This window comes from Suncus etruscus, chromosome 2, assembly GCF_024139225.1.
Source record: "Suncus etruscus isolate mSunEtr1 chromosome 2, mSunEtr1.pri.cur, whole genome shotgun sequence".
In the NCBI taxonomy this organism is placed as follows: Eukaryota; Metazoa; Chordata; class Mammalia; order Eulipotyphla; family Soricidae; genus Suncus; species Suncus etruscus.
In genome coordinates, this window is record NC_064849.1 from 81,073,247 (window position 1) to 81,094,069 (window position 20,823).

The following is a 20,823-nucleotide window of genomic DNA, read 5'->3' on the forward strand; positions in this document are numbered from 1 at the left end:
TCATAATTTAAATTCTTTCTTTTGATGTCTGTGTTAGGAAACAATTTTCCAGGTGTTTCTTACATTTCTTTAGTCTGGCAATACGAAGACACATTTAGCTCCTTTATTAAACAACTATTAGTCTTGAAGTATAGGAAGACATGTCATCTCACTTGAGAATAAAGTACATACTGTACTTATTTAGCTGTAGAAAAGTCATCAGATAACCACTTTATGGGGCAGGTTTGTTTTTAATTATTAGAAGAGATTCATTTTTTATAGAACACAAAATTCCTCAATTATTTTGTAAACCTATTGTGAGCACAACAAACATCTTTTTTCTACATGTTTGTTTGTTTGTTTTGGGGGGGCATGCTACATGACTCTCAGGCTTTATGCCTGGCTTTGCATTCAGTAATCACTCCTGGCAGGTTCAACTCCACATCCAAGAAGGCTACATGCAAGGCAAATGCCCTACCCACTGTGCTATTGATCCAGCCTCTTCTATATCACTCTTATTTACCATAGAAATCAACAACTAATATGAAATAATTAACATGTGCAATATGTAATAGGATATGAGTAATACGTCTTTACGTTTAACTCAGGAGTCATGCATGACCTTCCATAAAACTGCTAGAATTCAACTTGTTAGATTTTGAGTAGACTATGATCTCAGGTTCTTCCAGCTCTTGTCACCTCATTGGCAAACCATAAGAATAGTTTTAAGGGCCCAGAGAGATAGCACAGTGACGTTTGCCTTGCAAGCAGCCAACCCAGGACCAAAGGTGGTTGGTTTGAATCCCAGTGTCTCATATGGTCCCCTGTGCCTGCCAGGAGCTATTTCTGAGCAGACAGCCAGGAGTAACCCCTGAGTACAGCCGGGTGTGACCCAAAAACCAAAAAAAAAAGAATAGATTTAAAAATCTATTTATTTTAATTTATGATGCACACATTAAAATATCTCATACATTATATTAAATAGTATTTATGTTTAGATTAGAAAATCTATGTATTTCTACTACCTAAAAATAATAGTTTCCTCTCACTTATATAGTGATTGAATTGTTATTCCTATCCAGATTTGCTTGGAAGTAAATAAAAGACAGGTTTTCATGGCAATCAGATACTCACCATTTTCTTTATATTTTTTCTGTTTTCTGTTTTATCCTTCAGTTCTTTAAATCTTTCTATTTACTAGAAAGTTGCAGACTAAATTATTTTAACTATGTCCTATGTTTTTATTATAACGTTTCTTTACTAAGGAAATTATTTCTTATTCACTATGGCATACTCTTGGAATAGATTTAAGTAGATACTGGTTTTAAATTATACTATGCTCAAGAAAATGAGTCTTACAAAATGAATTTAAATTCATGTGGTTTGAATGTTTATAACTTCAGTAAACATAAGCATTTTTCCTTAGTATTGAGATATAAATACCTAGTATTCTATCCTTTTATGGTTTCTGTCTTTATTTTATTTAGCATAGCAATGTCTATAATTTTATGATTATTGTTGATAAACACTAATATCAAAATGACAGATATTTTCCCAATGGGGGTAAATAGAGTGGCAGAAGTTGGTCATATTAGTATTTTTTGATGTGTCTAGTAATTTTTGATTGAAAGTTATACATTGTGATAGAAAGACCTCAGATAAAATATACTTTTTAAATGTATACTTACATTTTATTTATAAGCAATTAAAAAAGATAGTTACTTTAGTCTAACATAAAACTTGCTTGCCATTTGTTTAGATCAGGGGTCTTCAAACTTTTTAAAGTGGGGGACGGATTACAGTCCCTTAGAGAGCTGGAGGGCCGGACTATATGAGCTACTAATTCCTACTCACACTGCACATATCTTATATAAATAAAATGAAAACTATTTATAAATAAACAGATCACACACCAGTATTTCAATGGGAACTGTGGGCCTGCTTTTGGCTAAAGAGATGGTCAATGTCCGGTTCCATACTTGTCACTGCCAGCCATAACAAGTGATGCAAGTGGGCATCAGTTAATTTTGATCTGGTTGAAGATTTCAGATGTTTCATTCTTGAAAAAGTCTGTTCACAGGCATAATTGCTACCAAAGATGGTTACTATTTTGAGTGCATGGTTCCTGATATTTGGATATACACTGAGTGTATATGCTGGCAGGTATCTTGGCAACCAAACAGCGCTCACAGCTGTCGGGCCAGATCAGACTCCTCTGCGGGCCCACGGGTCGTAGTTTGAAGACCCCTGGTTTAGAGGATTTCATGTGTTTGCTTGTTTTTTAATAACCAGTCTCTGACTTTCCTTGACCCTGAAGAATGATCTCAAAGATTTTCAACTGAGTTAATATTAACATTTTAGATATGTATAAATGAATGTCACTTGTCATTACTTATACAATGCTATAAACTAAAATATATATACTTAAATCTTAAGTTTAATTTTTGTTTATTTTCTTGCCTTTTTTTCAGCTATTTGCATCTCACTAAGCTTCCAATTTAAATTTTAATTTAACAAATATCTTTAGGGAAAAGTCAGTCCTGTGCTTAAAACACTAAATACCTAATTGCAAGCCCAGGAGATTACCAAAAGTTGTCCAAGTTTCTCTGTTCCCAACTTGGAAATGCAACTTCCTGTTCATTCATAGTATAGGAAATAATTGCAATTAAGATTTGAATAGTTTATTTCTTCTCTGAAATTTTCTTTTCTTACCCTGCTTTAGTTGTTCTCAAATGCTATCAAACAGACACATACTTAAATTTAGCTTCATATTTTTCTTGGCTTAAACAACTGTATTGTTCCAGTAAGAGCTATTACTTAATGTTGAATAGATGGTATTATATATTTACAGATAATGATTTTAAATTACACATATAATAGATGGTGCTTTTTGCAACTTGTCTGCGAATTATTAGACTAATTGTCAATAGATATTTACTAAAAAAACTACAATGAGGGGCCAGACCAGTGGTGAAGGGGTAAGGCATCTACCTACCTGAGCTAGCCTAGGAAGGACCACTGTTAGATCCCCAAGAGTCCCATATAGTAACCAAAGCTAGGAGCTGAGCGCATATCTATGAGTAACGCCTGAGTGTCACTGGATGTGGCTCAAAAACAAAACAAACAAAAAATACAATAAAATAATCTTCCAATATAAAGTATCACTTTTGTTTCAATTAGAGGTGTACTAAAAAGTATTCTTGGGCCAGGAGAGATAGCACAGGGGTGTTTGCCTTGCAAGCAGCCAATCCAGGACCAAAGGTGGTTGGTTGGAAACCCGGTGTCCCATATGGTCCCCCATGCCTGCCAGGAGTAACCCCTGAGTACCGCCAGGTGTGGCCCAAAAAACCAAAAAAAAAAAAAAAAAAAAAAGTATTCTTACAGAAAAATTTTTTTAAAGCTTTAAAACAGTCTAGGGGCTGGAGCAGTGGAACAAGTGGTAGGGCTTTTGCCTTGCATGTGTTAACCTAGGACAGACTGCAGTTTAATCTGCTGGGGTCCCAATATGGTCCCCCAAGTCAGGAGCAATTTCTGATCTCATAGCCAGGAGTAACCCCTGAGCGTCACTGGGTGTGGCCCCAAAACAAAAACAAAACAAAATAAAATGTTAGAACAGTCTAGAATAAAAAGTTCTCTTATTTTCAACATTATTGTAAACCACAGTACAAAAAAGTTTATATATTAAAAAAAGAAAAACCTTTTATTGTTTGTTTATTTTTGAGTCACACTTGGCAGCGCTCAGGAATTACTCCTGGTTCTGTACTCAGATCGCTCCTAGCAGGCTTGGGGGACCATATGGGATGCCAGGGATATAATTTGGGTCCTTCCTGGGTTGGCCGCGTGCAAAGCCCCCAACAATATTTTTTAGAAGTAGAATGGAAGATGGTTAATTGGTGGATATTGGTGATGAGCTAGTTACTGATGAAAGATAAACTGCATGCAAGGCAAGTGTCCTTCCCACTGTACTATTACTCTGGCCCCACATTATATAATTTTTAATGAAAAGAAAAAACTTTGTGGACACCAAAAATACATAGGAACACAAAGTGTCAGGACACTGTCCTGGTATTATATACTTTTAAGTGCTTTATTGTCTTGTCCTATTCTATCTTACTGTTTATTATGATTTTTTTCTCTGCCTAAAATTTTATTCTCAAAATTAAGTTCTATATTCAAACTCTTCAATTAGCATTGATATTTCCTACCATCTAATCTATAAAGTCATATATATTTTTTGTTTATCTGGGCCACACCCAGTGGCGATCAGGAATTACTCCTGGTTCTGCTTTCAGAAATCACTCCTGGCAGGCTCAAGGGACCATATGTGATGCCAGAATTCAACCTAAATTGGCGTTATGCAAGGCAAATTCCCTACCCATTGTTCTATCGCTCTGGATCCTGTAAGGTCTATATTCTTTGTTTTGTAATATTAGTCATCTAAGGTACTCAGAACTATAGGATTTTAAACTCAAAAGTTCTTACTTTCATGAGTCTATTTCAGAAAGTAAGTGTAGCATTAAATATGACTAAACCCCAACTACAATCATGCTTGTAATCATGGTGCTTAAATAAAAATTTTATTAAAAAATACAGCTTAAAACTAAAGATAGGGAATTTGTTATTTTAGAACACTAAATAATTGTTGTATTGCTAATATAGATACTTTATGGCTTAACGTTAATAAATAAATTTTTCTATCAGGTGGAGAAAAAATAATTTCCCAAGTACCTGGTTGAAAAACCAGGTATTGGTGACAGAATGTAACATCATTTGTATTGGGCAGAAGGATCTAACCAGAGATTTGTGGTACTCTCGAAAATTGGAATATTAACTGACTGCTGAGAACAGTGGATATTCAGCATTATATTATATTTTGTGGTTTAAAAATAGAATACTAGTCTACACTTAATCCTTTGGGTCTTTGCTACAAAATCATAGAACAGAAAATTTCACACTATATAGGATCATCAATGTTTATATAGAAACTATATAAACCTTTCTTATAATTTGGAAAATAGTCAAAGAAAATGTGATTTTTTTTATAAACCCTTATGGTAAACATGTATACATATGCATATATTGGTAGTGATAATATAAGCATAATTGTCTCTTTTTGACTTTCATTTTTATCATTTATATATATTTGTAGTAAAATATTAGAGTTTAGAAATAATTTTGAAGTCACAGTATTTTAAAAATATATTACTGGGGCTGGAGCAATTGCACAGAGTTAGGGCATTTACCTGCATTTGGCTGACCAAGGATTAACCTATGTTCAATCCCCAGTGTCCCATATGGTCCCCCAAGCCAAGAGTGATTTGTGAGCATTACTGGGTGTGGTTCAAAAACGAATATGTGTGTGTATACATATATATTGTATAATATAATTACAGCTACAATTCAAGATTAAAACCATCCATGTACAATAAACTTCAAACAATGTAAATCAAAGTAGATAGCTCTTGACAAAATCTCTTCACAAAATTATATATATAATAATATATATTATATTACTATAAGATAGCAAAAATGTGTAAAAAATGTTACTATATTTGATCGGACCTAAAAACCCAACTCAAGGTCAATGAGAATATAATCAAGAGACCCAAACTACAGCAAGCTATACACAAATGGGACCTGTTACACTAGCAGTCCAGGGGGCTAAGGGTAGAAGTATGGATTAACTGGGAACAGGGGAGAAAGGAGGTCAACACTGATGGTGGAAATTTCCCTGATTCACTGTCACTAAATACATTAAATATAACTTTAAAGACTTGTAATTTATATTGGTTTCATTAAAAACTATTTTTAAAATGTTACTATATTTAAATATGTAATTTTATTAAAAACATCCTCTCTGTAAATTGTTACAACTCTTAATATTGGCATAAAAACATATTATAAAAATTTAATTTTTCACCAAACAAAAACTCTTATAAGTGAGCTATGCCTCTATAGTCACAATCTTTGAGTCTAGCTGTACACCAGGATATATATATATAGAACTTTTTTCATCTACTTTGTATTAAAAGAGTGTTTCCTAATCCTCTGATATAAAATCATCATTAGTCTACAAAGTAATTCTATTCTGCTTTATAATCTTTTGGTTCTCTGTTGAGAAACTAGATTTTACTTGATGTAAAACGATTTGCCTGCCTAATACTTTGGTTTAATTCTAATTGTCAAGTGCATGTGTAAATCTTACAGGTTTTAGTAGGAAAAAAAGATTACTTATATCTGTGCATCTAACTATATATCTGTAGTGCTTTTTACTGTGCCCTTTAAATTTAAAAGTCAGACACATTTCATTGTTGATTTACTATTAAAAACTCTAAAAATAGCATTTATTTTCATTGTCTCTACTTCTGACCTTAATATATATTTCCACCTATATATACCATTTATTTTTTTTCAGGTGATTTATTTTGTTTTGTTTTCATTTCAATATCTTCATTGTTGTTTGGTTGTTGTCCTTATTGCTGTGGTGCCTTTCATGGGTTTTCTTTGTTTAAATTTTGTCATTGTATTTTTGTTTTTGCTTGTTTGTTTTCTTGGTTTTTTTGTTTTGTTGTTTGTTGTTGTATTTTTTGTATTGTTGTATTTTTTCTTTCTTCTTCCCTTTCTTCTCTTAAATTGATATATATAACCTCTAGATGGACTCCTCCCAGTTTTTTGTTTGTGTGAGTTTTTTTTTTTTTGTGGCTTTTGGGCCACACCCGGCGGTGCTCAGGGGTTACTCAGGGGTTACTCCTGGCTGTCTGCTCAGAAATAGCTCCTGACAGGTACAGAAGACCATATGGAACACCGAGATTCGAACCAATCACCTTTGGTCCTGGATTGACTGCTTGCAAGGCAAACACCACTGTTCTATCTCCCTAGGCCCTGTTTGTGTAATTTTTTAAAATTTTTTTATTTAAACAACTTTATTGCATACATGATTGTGTTTGGGTTTCAGTCATGTAAAGAACACCACCAATCACCAGTGCAACGTTCCCATCACCAATGTCCCAAATATCCCTCCACCCCACCCAACCCCGCCTGTACTCTAGACAGGCTTTCTATTTCCCTCATACATTCTCATTATTAGGATAGTTTAAAACGTAGTTATTTCTCTAACTAAATTCATTCCTGTTTGTGGTGAGCTTCATGAGGTGAGCTGTAACTTCCAGCTCTTTCTTCTTTTGTGTCTGAAAGTTATTATTGCAAGAATGTCTTTCATTTTTCTTAAAACCCATAGATGAGTGAGACCATCCTGCATCTTTCTCTCTCTCTCTGACTTATTTCACTCAGCAAAATAGATTCCATGTACATCCATGTATAAGAAAATTTCATGACTTCATCTCTCCTGACAGCTGCATAATATTCCATTGTGTATATGTACCACAGTTTCTTTAGCCATTCATCTGTTGAAGGGTATCTTGGCTGTTTCCAGAGTCTTGCTATGGTAAATAGTGCTGCAATGAATATAGGTGTAAGGAACGGATTTTTGTATTGTACTTTTGTGTTCCTAGGGTATATTCCTAGGAGTAGTATAGCTGGTTCGTATGGGAGTTCAATTTCCAGATTTTGGAGGAATCTCCATATTGCTTTCCATAAAGGTTGAACTAGCCGGCATTCCCACCAGCATTGGATAAGAGTTCCTTTTTCTCCACATCCCCGACAACAATGCTTGTTCTCATTCTTTGTGATGTGTGCCAATCTCTGGGGTGTGAGGTGGTACCTCATAGTTGTTTTGATTTGCATCTCCCTGATTAGTGATGTGGAGCATTTTTTCATGTGTCTTTTGGCCATTTGTATTTCTTCTTTGTCAAAGTGTCTGTCCATTTCTTCTCCCCATTTTTTGATGGGATTAGGTGTTTTTTTCTTGTAAATTTCTGTCAGTGCCTTTTATATTTTGGAGACTAGCCCCTCTCATTGAGTTTTGTCACTATGTCCCACCACTGCCTTCTGGCCTTGAGTGTTTCCAGTGACAGGTCTGCAGTAAATCTCAAGAATGTTCCCTTGAATGTAATTTCTCTTTTCGATCTTGCTGCTTTCAGAATTTTGTATCTATCTGTGGGATTTGTCATTGTGACTAGGATGTGTCTTGGTGTGCTTTTTCTTGAGTCTCTTTTAGTTGGTACTCTTCGGGCATGCAGGATTTGATTGCATGTATTCTTTAGCTCTGGTAGTTTCTCTTTAATGATGTTCTTGACCGTTGAATCTTCCTGGAGATTTTAGTCCTGGGTCTCTGGGACTCAGTGACTTTTAAGTTGTTTCTGATGAGCTTATTAAAGAATTCTATTTTCATCTGTTCCCATTCTTTGAGTAATTTTTCCATTGTTTGATCATTTGCTTTAAGGCTTTTTTCCAATTTCTTCTGCTGTATGGAATTATTATTCATCTCATCTTCCAGTGTACGAATTCTATCCTCAGCTGCTGTTAACCCGTGGGAAAGCTCACCCCATGTTTTTCTTTAATTCATCTACTGAGTTTTTCAGACCTGTTATTTGACCTGAAATATCAGTTTGGAGTTTTCTGATTTCTATCTTCATATTCTCTTGATTTTTATTAGTGTTTTCTTCTATACTTTCTTTGAGTTCTTTGAACATCTTCCATATTGCAACTCTAAACTCCTTATCTGAGAGACTGACTAGTGGGTTGATCATGTTCAAGTCATCAGAGTTGCCATCATCATTCTCTGTGTCTGGTGCTGACCTGCGTTGTTTCCCCATTGTCACACTTGTATTGTGGGTTTTTCTACGTGTTGTGGTTGTATTCATTGGCTAAATGATGTGCACAGCTGGGAAGCAAAGCAAAGAGGCCATGCTCCTCTGGCTCCACCCTTTCTGGGCTTGTAAACTCACCTCCAGGGAAGGCTCAGGGAAGGCAAGTCTTCCTCAGATGAGCCACACACAGGATGAGATCAGACCAAAAATGGAGCACAGCACAGAAGACAGGCAGATAGGGGTGCTGGCATCTGAGTTCCAGCAGAGTTCAGCGGCTTTCCCTTTCTGGGCCTGTAAGCTCACATCCAGGGTACGCTCCAGGGAAGGCCATCATTTCTATTTAAATAAAAATGAGCTCAAAGAATGAGCTTTAAAAAATAATTAAAACATTTACTTTGGAAATAATCATTGTAACCATTTTAAACAAGATATTCATTAAATTCTCATTTTTACCTTATGATAACATTTGAAGATTTTGTTTTTCTCTTAATATATTTTATTATTTATTTTGAATATCTATTTATACTTATAAAATGAATTATCTATTAGTACAAACTCTTTTAGAAATTTATAACACATAACATCATCAAAATACTCTTTTTTATTTTGCTTGAAGCTATTCGACTTTGTGAAGAGATATCTACTTTGATTTACATTGCTTGAAGTTTATTGTGCATGGATGGTTTTAAGCTTGAATTGTAGCTGTAAAAGAAAGGTGTCTTTGGGGGAACTCTTTTCAGTTTTCACAGTACATGAGTAGTGAAATGCAACTGTTTTGCTTGATTCATTGTAAACCATGGGAGACTGTATGTTTATTTGGTATTTCTTTGGCATTGTCAGACTTATACTACTCAATATTTCTGTGGTTTATTTTTGTCCTTTAAATGAGATCTCACAGCTGGTGTGGTAATGTGCTTAATTTCTCCACAGAGTACAACCATTTAGCATTTTGTTTTTATCCACAGGGCTAAAGAGACCATTTAGCAGTTTTACTCAGTTCCAAGCGAAAAAGTACTCTCATAAGTTGGTTCTCAGAAAATCCTTATAATGAATTCTCAAAAGTTGTCTAATTTGGTATTTCTCCATTTTCTGCAACTGTGCACCACATTCTGACATAATTTTGTCTGGTACACCATTCTTCCATTCTATGGGTTGGTCGCTAAGACTTATGCCATGGTTTTTTACCCCTTTCCATGGCTATTATGGTTCCCAGGAGAAACGGAGGGAGGATGGACTTCTTGGTCTCTTTGAAAAATAAGTACCTAGTGGCTATAGGATCAGTGATGCCCTATGAATGAGTTCCTAACCTTTGTGACTGTGGGAGATGGGGTTCATCTCCTTTCTCCCAGCCATATATCAGACTCACTTTCGGGCTGTAACTAATCTTATGATTATGAAATAAAGAAGAGACTCTGGTATCAACTAGTTTCAAAGATTCATAGATAGGAGACAATCTTAACTGGAAAATTTACAAAGTATGCCTTTTAATTGCCATTTTTATACAATGCCCTATGCTCTAGGTAAAAAATAATTCAACCTGTGGCACTCCTAAATTATTTGATCTCTGTTAATTGCATGGAAACATATATATTTTTGGTAAGGATTTTGTCAACTGGGATTTCATTTTTAGTTTCTTAACAAAAGTGTAGTCTCATTCATAAAACAATCAATAAAAAAATCAATTAGAAAAAGCAAAGTAAATAGTTTCTCCCATTCAGTGGGTTGCTCTTGTATCCTGGGCAATATTTCCTTTGAGGTGCAGAAGCTTCTCATCTTAATATATTCCCATCTGTTAATCTCTGCTTTCACTTGTTTGGAGATTGCCATTTACTCCTTGAAGATGCCTTTAATCTCAATGTCATGGAGTATTTTTCCTACGTGTTGTTCTATATACCTTATTGTATCAGGTCTGATACCGAGGTCTTTAATCCATTTGGATTTTACCTTCATACATGATGTTAGCTGGGGGTCTAAGTTCGCTTTTTGGCAAGTGGCTAGTCAGTTGTGCCAACACCACTTGTTGAAGACACTTTCTTTGCTCCATTTAGGATTTCTTGCTTCTTTATCAAAGATTAGTTGATTGTATGTCTGGGGAACATTCTCTGAGTATTCAAGCTTATTCCACTGATCTGATGGTCTGTCTTTATTCCAATACCATGCTGTTTTGATAAGTATTGCTTTGTAATACAGTTTAAAGTTGGGAAAAATAATTCCTTCCATATTCCTTTATCCTAGGAAAGCTTTAGCTATTTGAGGGTATTTATTGTTCCAAATGAATTTTAAAAGTGCTTGATCCACTTCTTTGAAGAATGTCATGGGTATCTTTAGAGGAATCTCATTAAATCTGGTGGTGGAAATGTTGCACTGGTGATGGGGGTTATCCTCTTATATGACTTAAACCCAACCACAATCATGTTCATAACCAAGGATTTTAAATAAAAATATTATTTAAAAAATAAAGGATTTTCCATACAAAGAAAAAAGAAAAAGAAAAGTAATAATTTAATATTTTTCTTGTTGGGCCATGTTTTAGTAGTACTGAAAGTACTTGGGCAACCATAGATGCTGCTGGAGATTAACTACTGGTTGGCTGTAGCAAGGCAACTACCATGGCAAACACACTGACCACTAGATTATACTTAGCCACATAATGCATTTTTTTTAAGTGGCTCTTCTTACTTTTTTTGGCTTCTGTTTATTAAAAATATAATTCATAATCTATTTTCCTTAATTACTTTCCTTTAAAACCACATGTGTCAGGAATCATCTCTTCCACACAATGCTTTCATGGAGAAATGGAAAACTATCATTAATTAAAAGAGCAACAATAGGTAGAGCATTTGCTTTGCATGTGGTTTATCTAGGTTCAAACCCCGTATCCCATATGACCCTCCAAATACTGCCAGAAGTAATTCTTGAGTGCAAATAAATAAACAAATAAATACAAATGGTGAAGTTTTCACTTTTTAAAATTGGAGTAATTGTTTTTAATTTTCTTAGGCACTACATTAATGATCAAAATATATTGATTTATTAACTCATATATTATATTTGACACCCTTTATCTATTAAATACTATTATATAGCTTATATATTATGAAATTTATAAAAATTTTCATCAAATTAATATTTCTTTTTATAGTTTTTCAATTGTGGTGTTATGACAATTTCAGAAATAAATTGCTGTGGTAGTTTGTTACCATTTATCATTGATATATTTTTGTTGAAAAGTTATTTTTATCTTTATCACCTTTCCACCTAAATTGTGTAAATTTATATGTATAAGTAATGAGTTTTTCTTATATATCTTTGGTATTTTATTACATATATGCATTACTTTAAACATACCTATTATTCAGTCTTGTAGATATAGGCATACAAAGCAGTGGTAAAATGGACCAAACATTTTTAAGTGAGGTTTTAATATATTAATAGTACATTAATAAAGTAATATTAATTAAGTAATTAATAATAATTAAGTAAATAATATTTTATAAAATATATTATCATTAACAGAATAACAATAATAATAAATTCAAACTAAAATACTGAGGACTAATTAAAATAGTTGATCATTGATCTGATAAAATGGAAATTAATATTCTTTACTAATCTCTTTGTGAGTTCATGTCTCTCTTATCCTCAGAAAAGATAGGTGTCTCTATTTATCAGAGTAATTTATATTTATGAAAGCAGAAACCTTCTATAATGAATGATTCTGCTTACCTAGGTTTTAAGTTATTATGAAAATGTGCAGCGGATGATGAAATAGATGACATTCCAGGGTGAATTAACACACAGTGATACATTCAGTCAGACATTTGTGGTCTGAGAGAAACAAGTAAGATCAAGAATAAGTTTACATTTACAAACAAGTATTTCAGAATTTGGATCAGGTTTCCAGCATGTTGAGATTATAGAAATGCTGGAATAAATGTTAGAGAATATACAAAAACAAGTGAGAATGAATAAACCTTCATTTGAAAGCATTAGGAGACTATGCTGCTGAAGCATTGTAAGAAATATTACATCTATTTACCTTTAATTTCTTAGTACAAGTCAACTCAATAAGGAACTAGAAGAGAAGACAAGCTCTGATAGTGTGTAGTTTGAATCATTATTTATCAAGGATCTATTATGTGAAAGAAGTTTTACAGGAAAGTAAAAGAACATTGTTTCATGCATGGTCTCTGTTAACAGTTAAATTACAATTGCATTATATACCTGTTAGAAGACTAGGACTGTGGAAACAATAACAATAAGCCCTGTGCAGTTATCTGTTTGGTGAAACTTAGATTCTATTCCTTTAACTTTCTTGTCAAACACACTAAAAGGAGGGAAAAAAACCTGGGGGACATTTCTATTAGAGAATTAGATTTAAAAAGCTCAAATCATTGCTGTCAAATAGTTGGAAATATTATGTTAATAGCCTAGAAATGTTATGTTCATAGTCTTTTAGGCTCAGCTTGAGCTGAAGTATGTCTTTATATCTAGATTTTCAAAAAATCATTAAAATGGGGGTTACTGTTTGACTCTAATAATTTAACATTTTGAGAGCCATGAAGTTGTAATGCTTTCCAAAATAGCAGGTAATTTTTAGATTTCAATATAGAATTTGCTTTTGCCCCAGGTACTATTTTAAAATCATACCTTTATTTTAACTTAAAACTATTCATGCTTGTGAAAATAGAACAAGATCAAAGTCATTTGAGATATTTCCAAATATTAAAAAGAAAATAATAGGATACATACTACTAATTCATAAAAATTGTAACTGAATTCCAGAAAAGTATGAAACTTGTTTCATACAATCATAAGATGATATATTTAGTTTCTGTAGACATATAGAGGTTAGGACTGTGACTATACATTATATATATATATATATATATATATGTTTTTCACATTCCAACAAATTTAATAACAACTATGAAATTCCTAGAACCTTTATTTTTACAAAATTAATTTAATTGTAGTTAAGATCACTCTTCAAAGGACTCCACATTTTATTTTTTTCTAGTGATCAGAATATTTTAGTCTATCTGAGCCAGTTTGCAAAGCAAAAAAAAAAAAAAAAAAACCAACAACAACAAAAAACCACCTAATAAAACCATAAAAAAATGGGGAGAAGAAATAAATAGACACTTCTCCGAGGAAGACAGACAGATGGGCAAAAATCACATAAAAACATGTTTGCCATAACTCATCATTAGGGAAATAAATCCAAATAAAGACAACAATGAGGATGGCACACATCAATAATAATGGAACCAATCTCTGTTGGCGGGGATGCAGTCAAAAAGAAACTCTGCTCCACTGCTGGTGTGGCAATGCTAATTGATCCAACCCCTATGGTTGTAACTCAGAATCGATCTGCCAATCGACCCAGCAATTGTACTACTGGGTATCTATCTCCAAGAGAGAAAGACATTCGGGGTCGAAGCGATGGTGAAAGTGGTAAGGTGTCTGCCTTGCACGCACTAGCCTAGGAACGACAGCGGTTTGATCCCCCGGGGTCCCATGCGTTCCCCCAACCCAAGAGCAACTTCTGAGCACATAGCCAGTAGTAACCCCTGAGTGTCGAGTGTGGCCCAAAAACCAATAAATAAATAAATAAATAAATAAATAAATAAATAAATAGCCATTCATCCAAAAATATGTATACACATCACTATTTATTGCAGCACTTAGCATAATAGCCAAGACCTGAAATCAACCTTAGATGCACAACAAGAGATGAGTGGATCATAAAGATGTAGTACTTAAACACAATGGTATATTACATAGCAGTTAGAATTAATACATTCAATGCAATTTGCAGCAATATGAATGAAACTAGTAAATATTATGTTAAATGAAGTAAACCAGAAGGAGGATAAATCTCTGTTTCCTACTAAATTTTCAGCAGAAGAAATGTAAACTATAGCAAAATAATAATGCTTTTATTTTAAATAATAAAATACATTGAAATTTATTTTTTATTGCTAAGGAAATACAGTGGCTAGGAAAATCTGAAATATATTGATGATACTCAGACACATTGTTGGATATTTTCTGAGACACTGAGATTAAATAAATAATTCTCAGACAAATAGAATTTTATATACTTCTTTTTGACATGTTCACTAGCTGCATATATTCTATTTTCTCAATAACCCAGTTGAAATAATCAATATGTGGATCATCTAATTATCATTTTTAAGATAGTAGATCTACAAGTACTCCCAGAACACCAGTAAAAGTTTCTTAATATTTAAATATATTTGTATTTCTGTGTTGAAATGCTTTGTTCCTATTTAACATACATCCTATTTAACCATACAGACCTTATTACTCTATTTTTCTATATATATATAAAATTATAACTATGATGAAAATTGATATATATGTGTGTACATATAATTTATATATGCATGTGTCTTATACTTACCTATAACACCCATCTGTCATTTTAGAACAAAGTTTTCTAGTACAAGTTCAGTAGCTTGTGTCAGATACATCATCTTTTGCTATTCCAGTGAAATACAAAATACATTTTGTCAAGTGCTCATTATTTGGCTGTGCTAAGTCCTTTTAGGGGGAAGAAATCTTTGCTTTCTGAATCTCTATTCTTTTCAAAAGTGAAACCTTTAGCTAGAAAATAAAAGAACATTTTTATATTTCCATTTAAAGTTACTTCTTTATGAATTAAAATGTACAGAAAATTTCTGCCTACTATTTTTTACCTTGCATTTCAACTTCTTTCTTTCTGCATTGCCTACACTTATATAAGAGGACTTGATACCAACACAAGAATGTTTAGCCTGGAGAGGCAGTACTGGGGCTAAGAAGCTTTTGGGTGACCCTGGTTTGATCCCTAAAATTGCACATGATCCCACAACTCTTCCAGGAGTTATCTCTGAGCACAGAGTTAGGTGTAAGCCTTTAGCATTACAAAATGTTTCTCTGCAGCAAATGTTCTTTCAAGGATGTAATATTGTAAAGGTCCATCAAGAGAGTCCCTAGTTCTCAACATGTTATCCTGTCATTCTACTCATTTGTTACTCAGGACGGTTGGTATAAGTCTGTGATTTATAAAGCTCTTTCACAAAGGACTAAAAGAGATAGATTCTCTAATATAGTCACCCTCCGAATGAATACTTAAACCAAGGAATCAAATGCCTGAACAAATATTTATTAATTATTATGGAATATCTTGCTCATTCTTCTATTAAAGTGTCATGTCTTGATCATTTGAAGTACTGTCACATACACAATGCAATTTCTCTTTTTCTTCAGGTAAAAAAATGAATGTGCTTTGAGGTCATACTTTCCAAGAAGTGCTTCAGTCTTCCAAATCAGTACCAGGAAAATTTCAGAGTATCGTACACTGCCACAGTTCAAACAGGCTGTTAGGAATGCTCTTGGAAATTAATGCATTAAGAAAACATTCTTGGATTTGAGTGAGAATACAGTGGATATTGTATTTGCAGCCAACCTGGGTTTTATCTCTGAAATACTTCTTTGTGTTCCCCAATATACCTGCAAAAGTGATTCCTGAGTGCTTAGCCAGGAGTAAGCCCTGAGTATCTATGAGTATGAACCCCCCCAAAAAAAAACCTTAATAAATATTTTAAAACTTTTTCACTAAGAAAATTTATTTCAATTCTTATCATTCTATCTGCATATATTTCATTTGAAAACCTTAAAAAAACTCATACATATGTGCATGTGTATTGAATGTGCATATTGTATGCAAAATTATAGACATGGAACAGACATATAAATCATATATTTTATATATAATTCACACTGAATATTTACAAAAAGAACCACCTTCCAATTATATTGACTTGGCAATAGACAACATTTATAAGGTAATGCATTTAGACTATCATGATATGGTATAATTTTGTGCACTAAGCATACCAGTGACAGACATTCAATTTTCAGAAGAGGGCTAATTGATTTGAGGAAAATCATCTTTCGATATTTTAAGTTTTTTGGTGAAAATTAAGTAAAGCATAGATGGAGGATAAGGAGACTTCCTAATTTTCCCTGGGGGACGGTTCTTCTGTAAACCACTATAAGAAAGGCTGTGCAGAGTGAGCGATCAAGCCATCCAGCAATACCAGTGGCTGCAAGGCAGACTCCAAGTCAATTTCCAAGATTAAACTTTCTCTTCTACACTGTATTCAGTGACAATGGCTACACCTTTACAAGCTTGCAGAAACTCTACTTCCAATGGCTTACTACCTTGCAAGACAGTCACCTATAGCTAGACAAAAAGCCACTCCATGCAAATATATAACAGCATTGCCTGGTGCATAATAGACAAAGTGGAGTGAAGACTGACTGCTAAGATAATTACATATTTTGTGCTGCTGGGCACATCAGCACCATGGGAACATGAATTGGAGATGTGATATTGTGGTTCTGAGCACTTGTTTGTGGAGAATTGAAGTTGTTGCCTAAAGATTTTCTAACCTACAAAAAGTAATTGCATATCCTCTTAAGAAGTTATAAAAATTGATCGCAATAAATTTTAATTTACTAGATGATGCAACATTTAGTAGGCACAAAAATAGATTGAGCTACTTTATAACTTCTTAATTGTCTTATGGCATGCCCACTAAATACAAGCATACTTTCAGCATCTTCTGGAGACTTTTTTTTTGTGTGTGTTCTAGATAAGCATTCTTATATTTGTTCTGTAAATTAACATGATGTAAGTATGCTTCTTTCACTTTCAGTCACAAAGATTAGCATAAGAGCCATTGGCTTATCTAAATTCAAAATCCACTAGCTTTAAGACACTTGTATACCTTTGCCTTCCATGCTAATGTCCATATCCAAAATATTCATTAGGTCCCTCCCTATTATTCCATTTGAGATTTCACTGTTAATTTTTCTAAGAGGTTATAAGTTTAAGAAACACTATTAGTTGTTCGTTAAAATTACCCCTTTCTGTTCCTTTCTCCATTTCACACAATATATTTTCAAAAAAAAATCACGCATCACCCTGTAATGTGATCACGCATCACATTAAAGAAAATAAGAACCTTTAATGGCATTTTAGTAAGTCTGTTCTGTTTTGCTTGTGTCTTTCATAGATAACACAGCCAGCATTCTGACCAGGAGAAGGAGATTTAGTCGAAGTGTTCAGGATGTGTATTATCTCCCCGTGCTGGTGTCTGATGGGGGGAACCCTTCTCTCAGCAGCAGCAGCACCCTCACCATTAGGGTTTGTGCCTGCGAAAGAGATGGTCGCGTAAGGACCTGCCATGCAGAAGCCTTTCTGTCCTCTGCAGGCCTGAGTACAGGGGCCTTAATCGCAATTCTCCTGTGTGTTGTCATCCTCTTAGGTAAGTTTCTTTTTGTCCATCTCTGTGTGAAAGATGTAACTGTGGATGCAACCAAAAGGGAAAAGGGAGGAGGGGAGAAGACCGAGACAGAGAAGATAGAAGAGTTGAATTTCCTTTGAGTTCACTTTCAGAAATCTCGAGTTTTCTAGAAATAGGATGCATAGTGTGATGAAAGTGTCAAAAAATCCAAAGCAAGAAAGATATCTAATCTATCTCTTTTAAAATTAATATCTCCTGGAAATAATTTATGTGAAATATTCTAAATCCTGGAAAGAATGAAGTTGACGATTTACATGAGGCATATAGTTAGAATCATTTACAAAAAATTTAAAATTTAAATATAAAATATAAAATATAAAAAGTAATACTTAAATATATACTTAAATTTTATTATTTATATTTAAATTTTAAATTTAAATATGAAATTTATTTTAATACAAAAATTAAAATAAAATATATTTTATACAGAGCATCTACTTGTCTAAATACTATCAGTCTATCAGTCATCTTTGCTAACTGATTTTGTTTATTTTTTCTAGATTATGCAGTAAAAAATTCTTAGTATATAGAAAATTACTAAACCTCATTAATAAGACCCCTGGACCACCACCAAACTGTCCAAGAAGTTTTCAAATGTTCTTATAGGTCTTCTAATCTCTTTTTAAAATTTCTCTCAGTCTCTTTTTCCAATCTTAGTAATCAATTTTGCATTTTAATATCAAGGCTATGGCATAGTTCAGAACTGGGTATCTTCTTATATTAAATTTCTGTATTCCAAGAGAATTGTTATTTTATCTATCTAAATAATTTATCTTTGAGATAGGAATATTTATTAAATTAAAATTAAATGTTTTTCTCATTTGTCTTACATTTCATCAAAAATAAAATATTTTTCTATTGCTTTGAGTGAAGTTGATTTTATCAATACTGTTTTCAGAATTTCTATTTAAGATAATGTGCCCAATTATTTTTTTAAGGAAGAAGGAAAATGTAAAGTCACTTCATAGTAGGTAGATTTTTTTTATGCATTTCTCGCTTCTACATTTTTCTTTATGACTTCTTTTGTACATTTATTGGTATCAAACACACATGGAGAGAGAAATATTTTTGTGAAAATAGTTCCATTCAGTTTCTAAGGCAGAAGACAAATTATCTTCACTAAGACTAAATAGAGAGTGTGACAGAATAAAGCTGAAAAGTGAAAAATTAAAAAAAAATACATGGAGGCAAAGTTTTAGGAAGTTAGTGGCTAGAGATGGCTGTTCTGCTTTGGAAAATAAAGAGACCTAGGAGCAAGAGAGCCTCTCCTTTTTCTTTGGGGAAAAAAAAGCCTATGTTGACTGAATAAAATATAAGACTGATATTTTGGGAGGAGAACATGCAGGGATCAGGTAATCACTACACTTACTCAACACAAACTTACTATTTTTATATCAGCATGGAAAAGATATAGGTATAATATCAGGTATTTTAGGTGAAAGAAAAAGTGATCTGGGATCAGCCACCAACCTCAATAAAAAGATCGAATAAAATATTAGCTGTCTGTTTTAGTGGCAGTTCTGCGATACCACTAGAAACAGATATTGATAATTCTGTTTCAAGAAATAAATTATTCAATTTTATGACACTTGTACTTTCTTTCAAACAACATTCCAAGTGCTTAACTCACAAATACTTTTTTAATGATCTTACCTAGATCAAATTAATGCCTAAATTCAAATACTCCTGAAAAATTAAAAATGTTGATTCCATCTTTCATGCTCGATGATTGAGATTATGAAAGGAAAACATGGGTAGAGAAAGAGGAGATGGAAACTGAAGTGGGTCAAATAAATGTACTCAGTAAGTCAAGAAGGAATAGATGGCAAAGACAATGAAGAAGTCATAAAAGAAGGATGAAAGAAGTCAACGGGAAAAATAAATGTATTCCATTATACAGAGCCTTGAACAAAGTTGCTCAGAGGTTAAAGAAACCAAGTACCAAATAATAACATGTTTATTTAGCATAAAGTGGGATGCAGTGTAGCAGGGACTGAATCATTTGTGTGCAGACTTTTACTAGTGTACAGGACACAGAAGCTGGCACTTTCATAATAATTCCATTTTGAATACAGAAACTGGCAATTCAGAGCTTGCAAAGTTTATGTCTTTATTGATTGATTGTTGATTGTTTGCAGCTGCTATTTTCTTCAAAGAGTCATGTATTACTTTTGTGTCTCTAAAATTAAAAAGAAAATTAAAAATAAAAACATTGCCCATGTAAAGTAAAAATTTCAAACCACAAACATTAATTCGTCTAGGGTTCCTAACTTATTACAAAAAGATTAATACTCAATAATTGTAATATACCTTTATACTTGGAGAACTCCTACTCAACTACAAATCGCAGGGTAGTGGCATTCTCATTTAGATTTTTGTTTTCATTAATGACAATTTTTCTTACTAAAATAAAATTTTAGAAATCAATCCAGGGGCTTGAGAGACAGCACAGCAGTAGGGCATTTGCCTTAGATGCAGAAGGATGGTGGTTAGAATCCCGGCATCCCATGTGGTTCCTGGGGCCTGCCAGAAGCGATTTCTGAGTGTAGAACCAGGATTAACCCCTGAGCACTATGAAGTGTGACCCAACCCCCCCCAAAAAAAAAGAAATCCAAAATATTAATTTGCAGAAACACTTTAAGGTGTACAATTCACAGCAGCATTTCATCATTCTATGAAGCTGTACCTCTTTTTAATTATTTTGTTAAAATGTTTTTCTCTATAGGGGTAGATAAGAGAACATTTCCTAATTT

At 33.3% G+C, this 20,823-nt stretch overlaps 1 protein-coding gene across 1 annotated transcript in view; it reads left to right on the forward strand.

The window, feature by feature from the left end:
• The window catches only part of CDH18 (cadherin 18), a 298,495-nt gene that overhangs the window by 273,959 nt on the left and 3,713 nt on the right, over positions 1–20,823 (forward strand). The window contains exon 10 of the mRNA XM_049768384.1: positions 17,780–18,031. Coding sequence (XP_049624341.1) covers positions 17,780–18,031 — 252 coding nt within the window. The remainder of the gene's footprint in view (positions 1–17,779; positions 18,032–20,823) is intronic.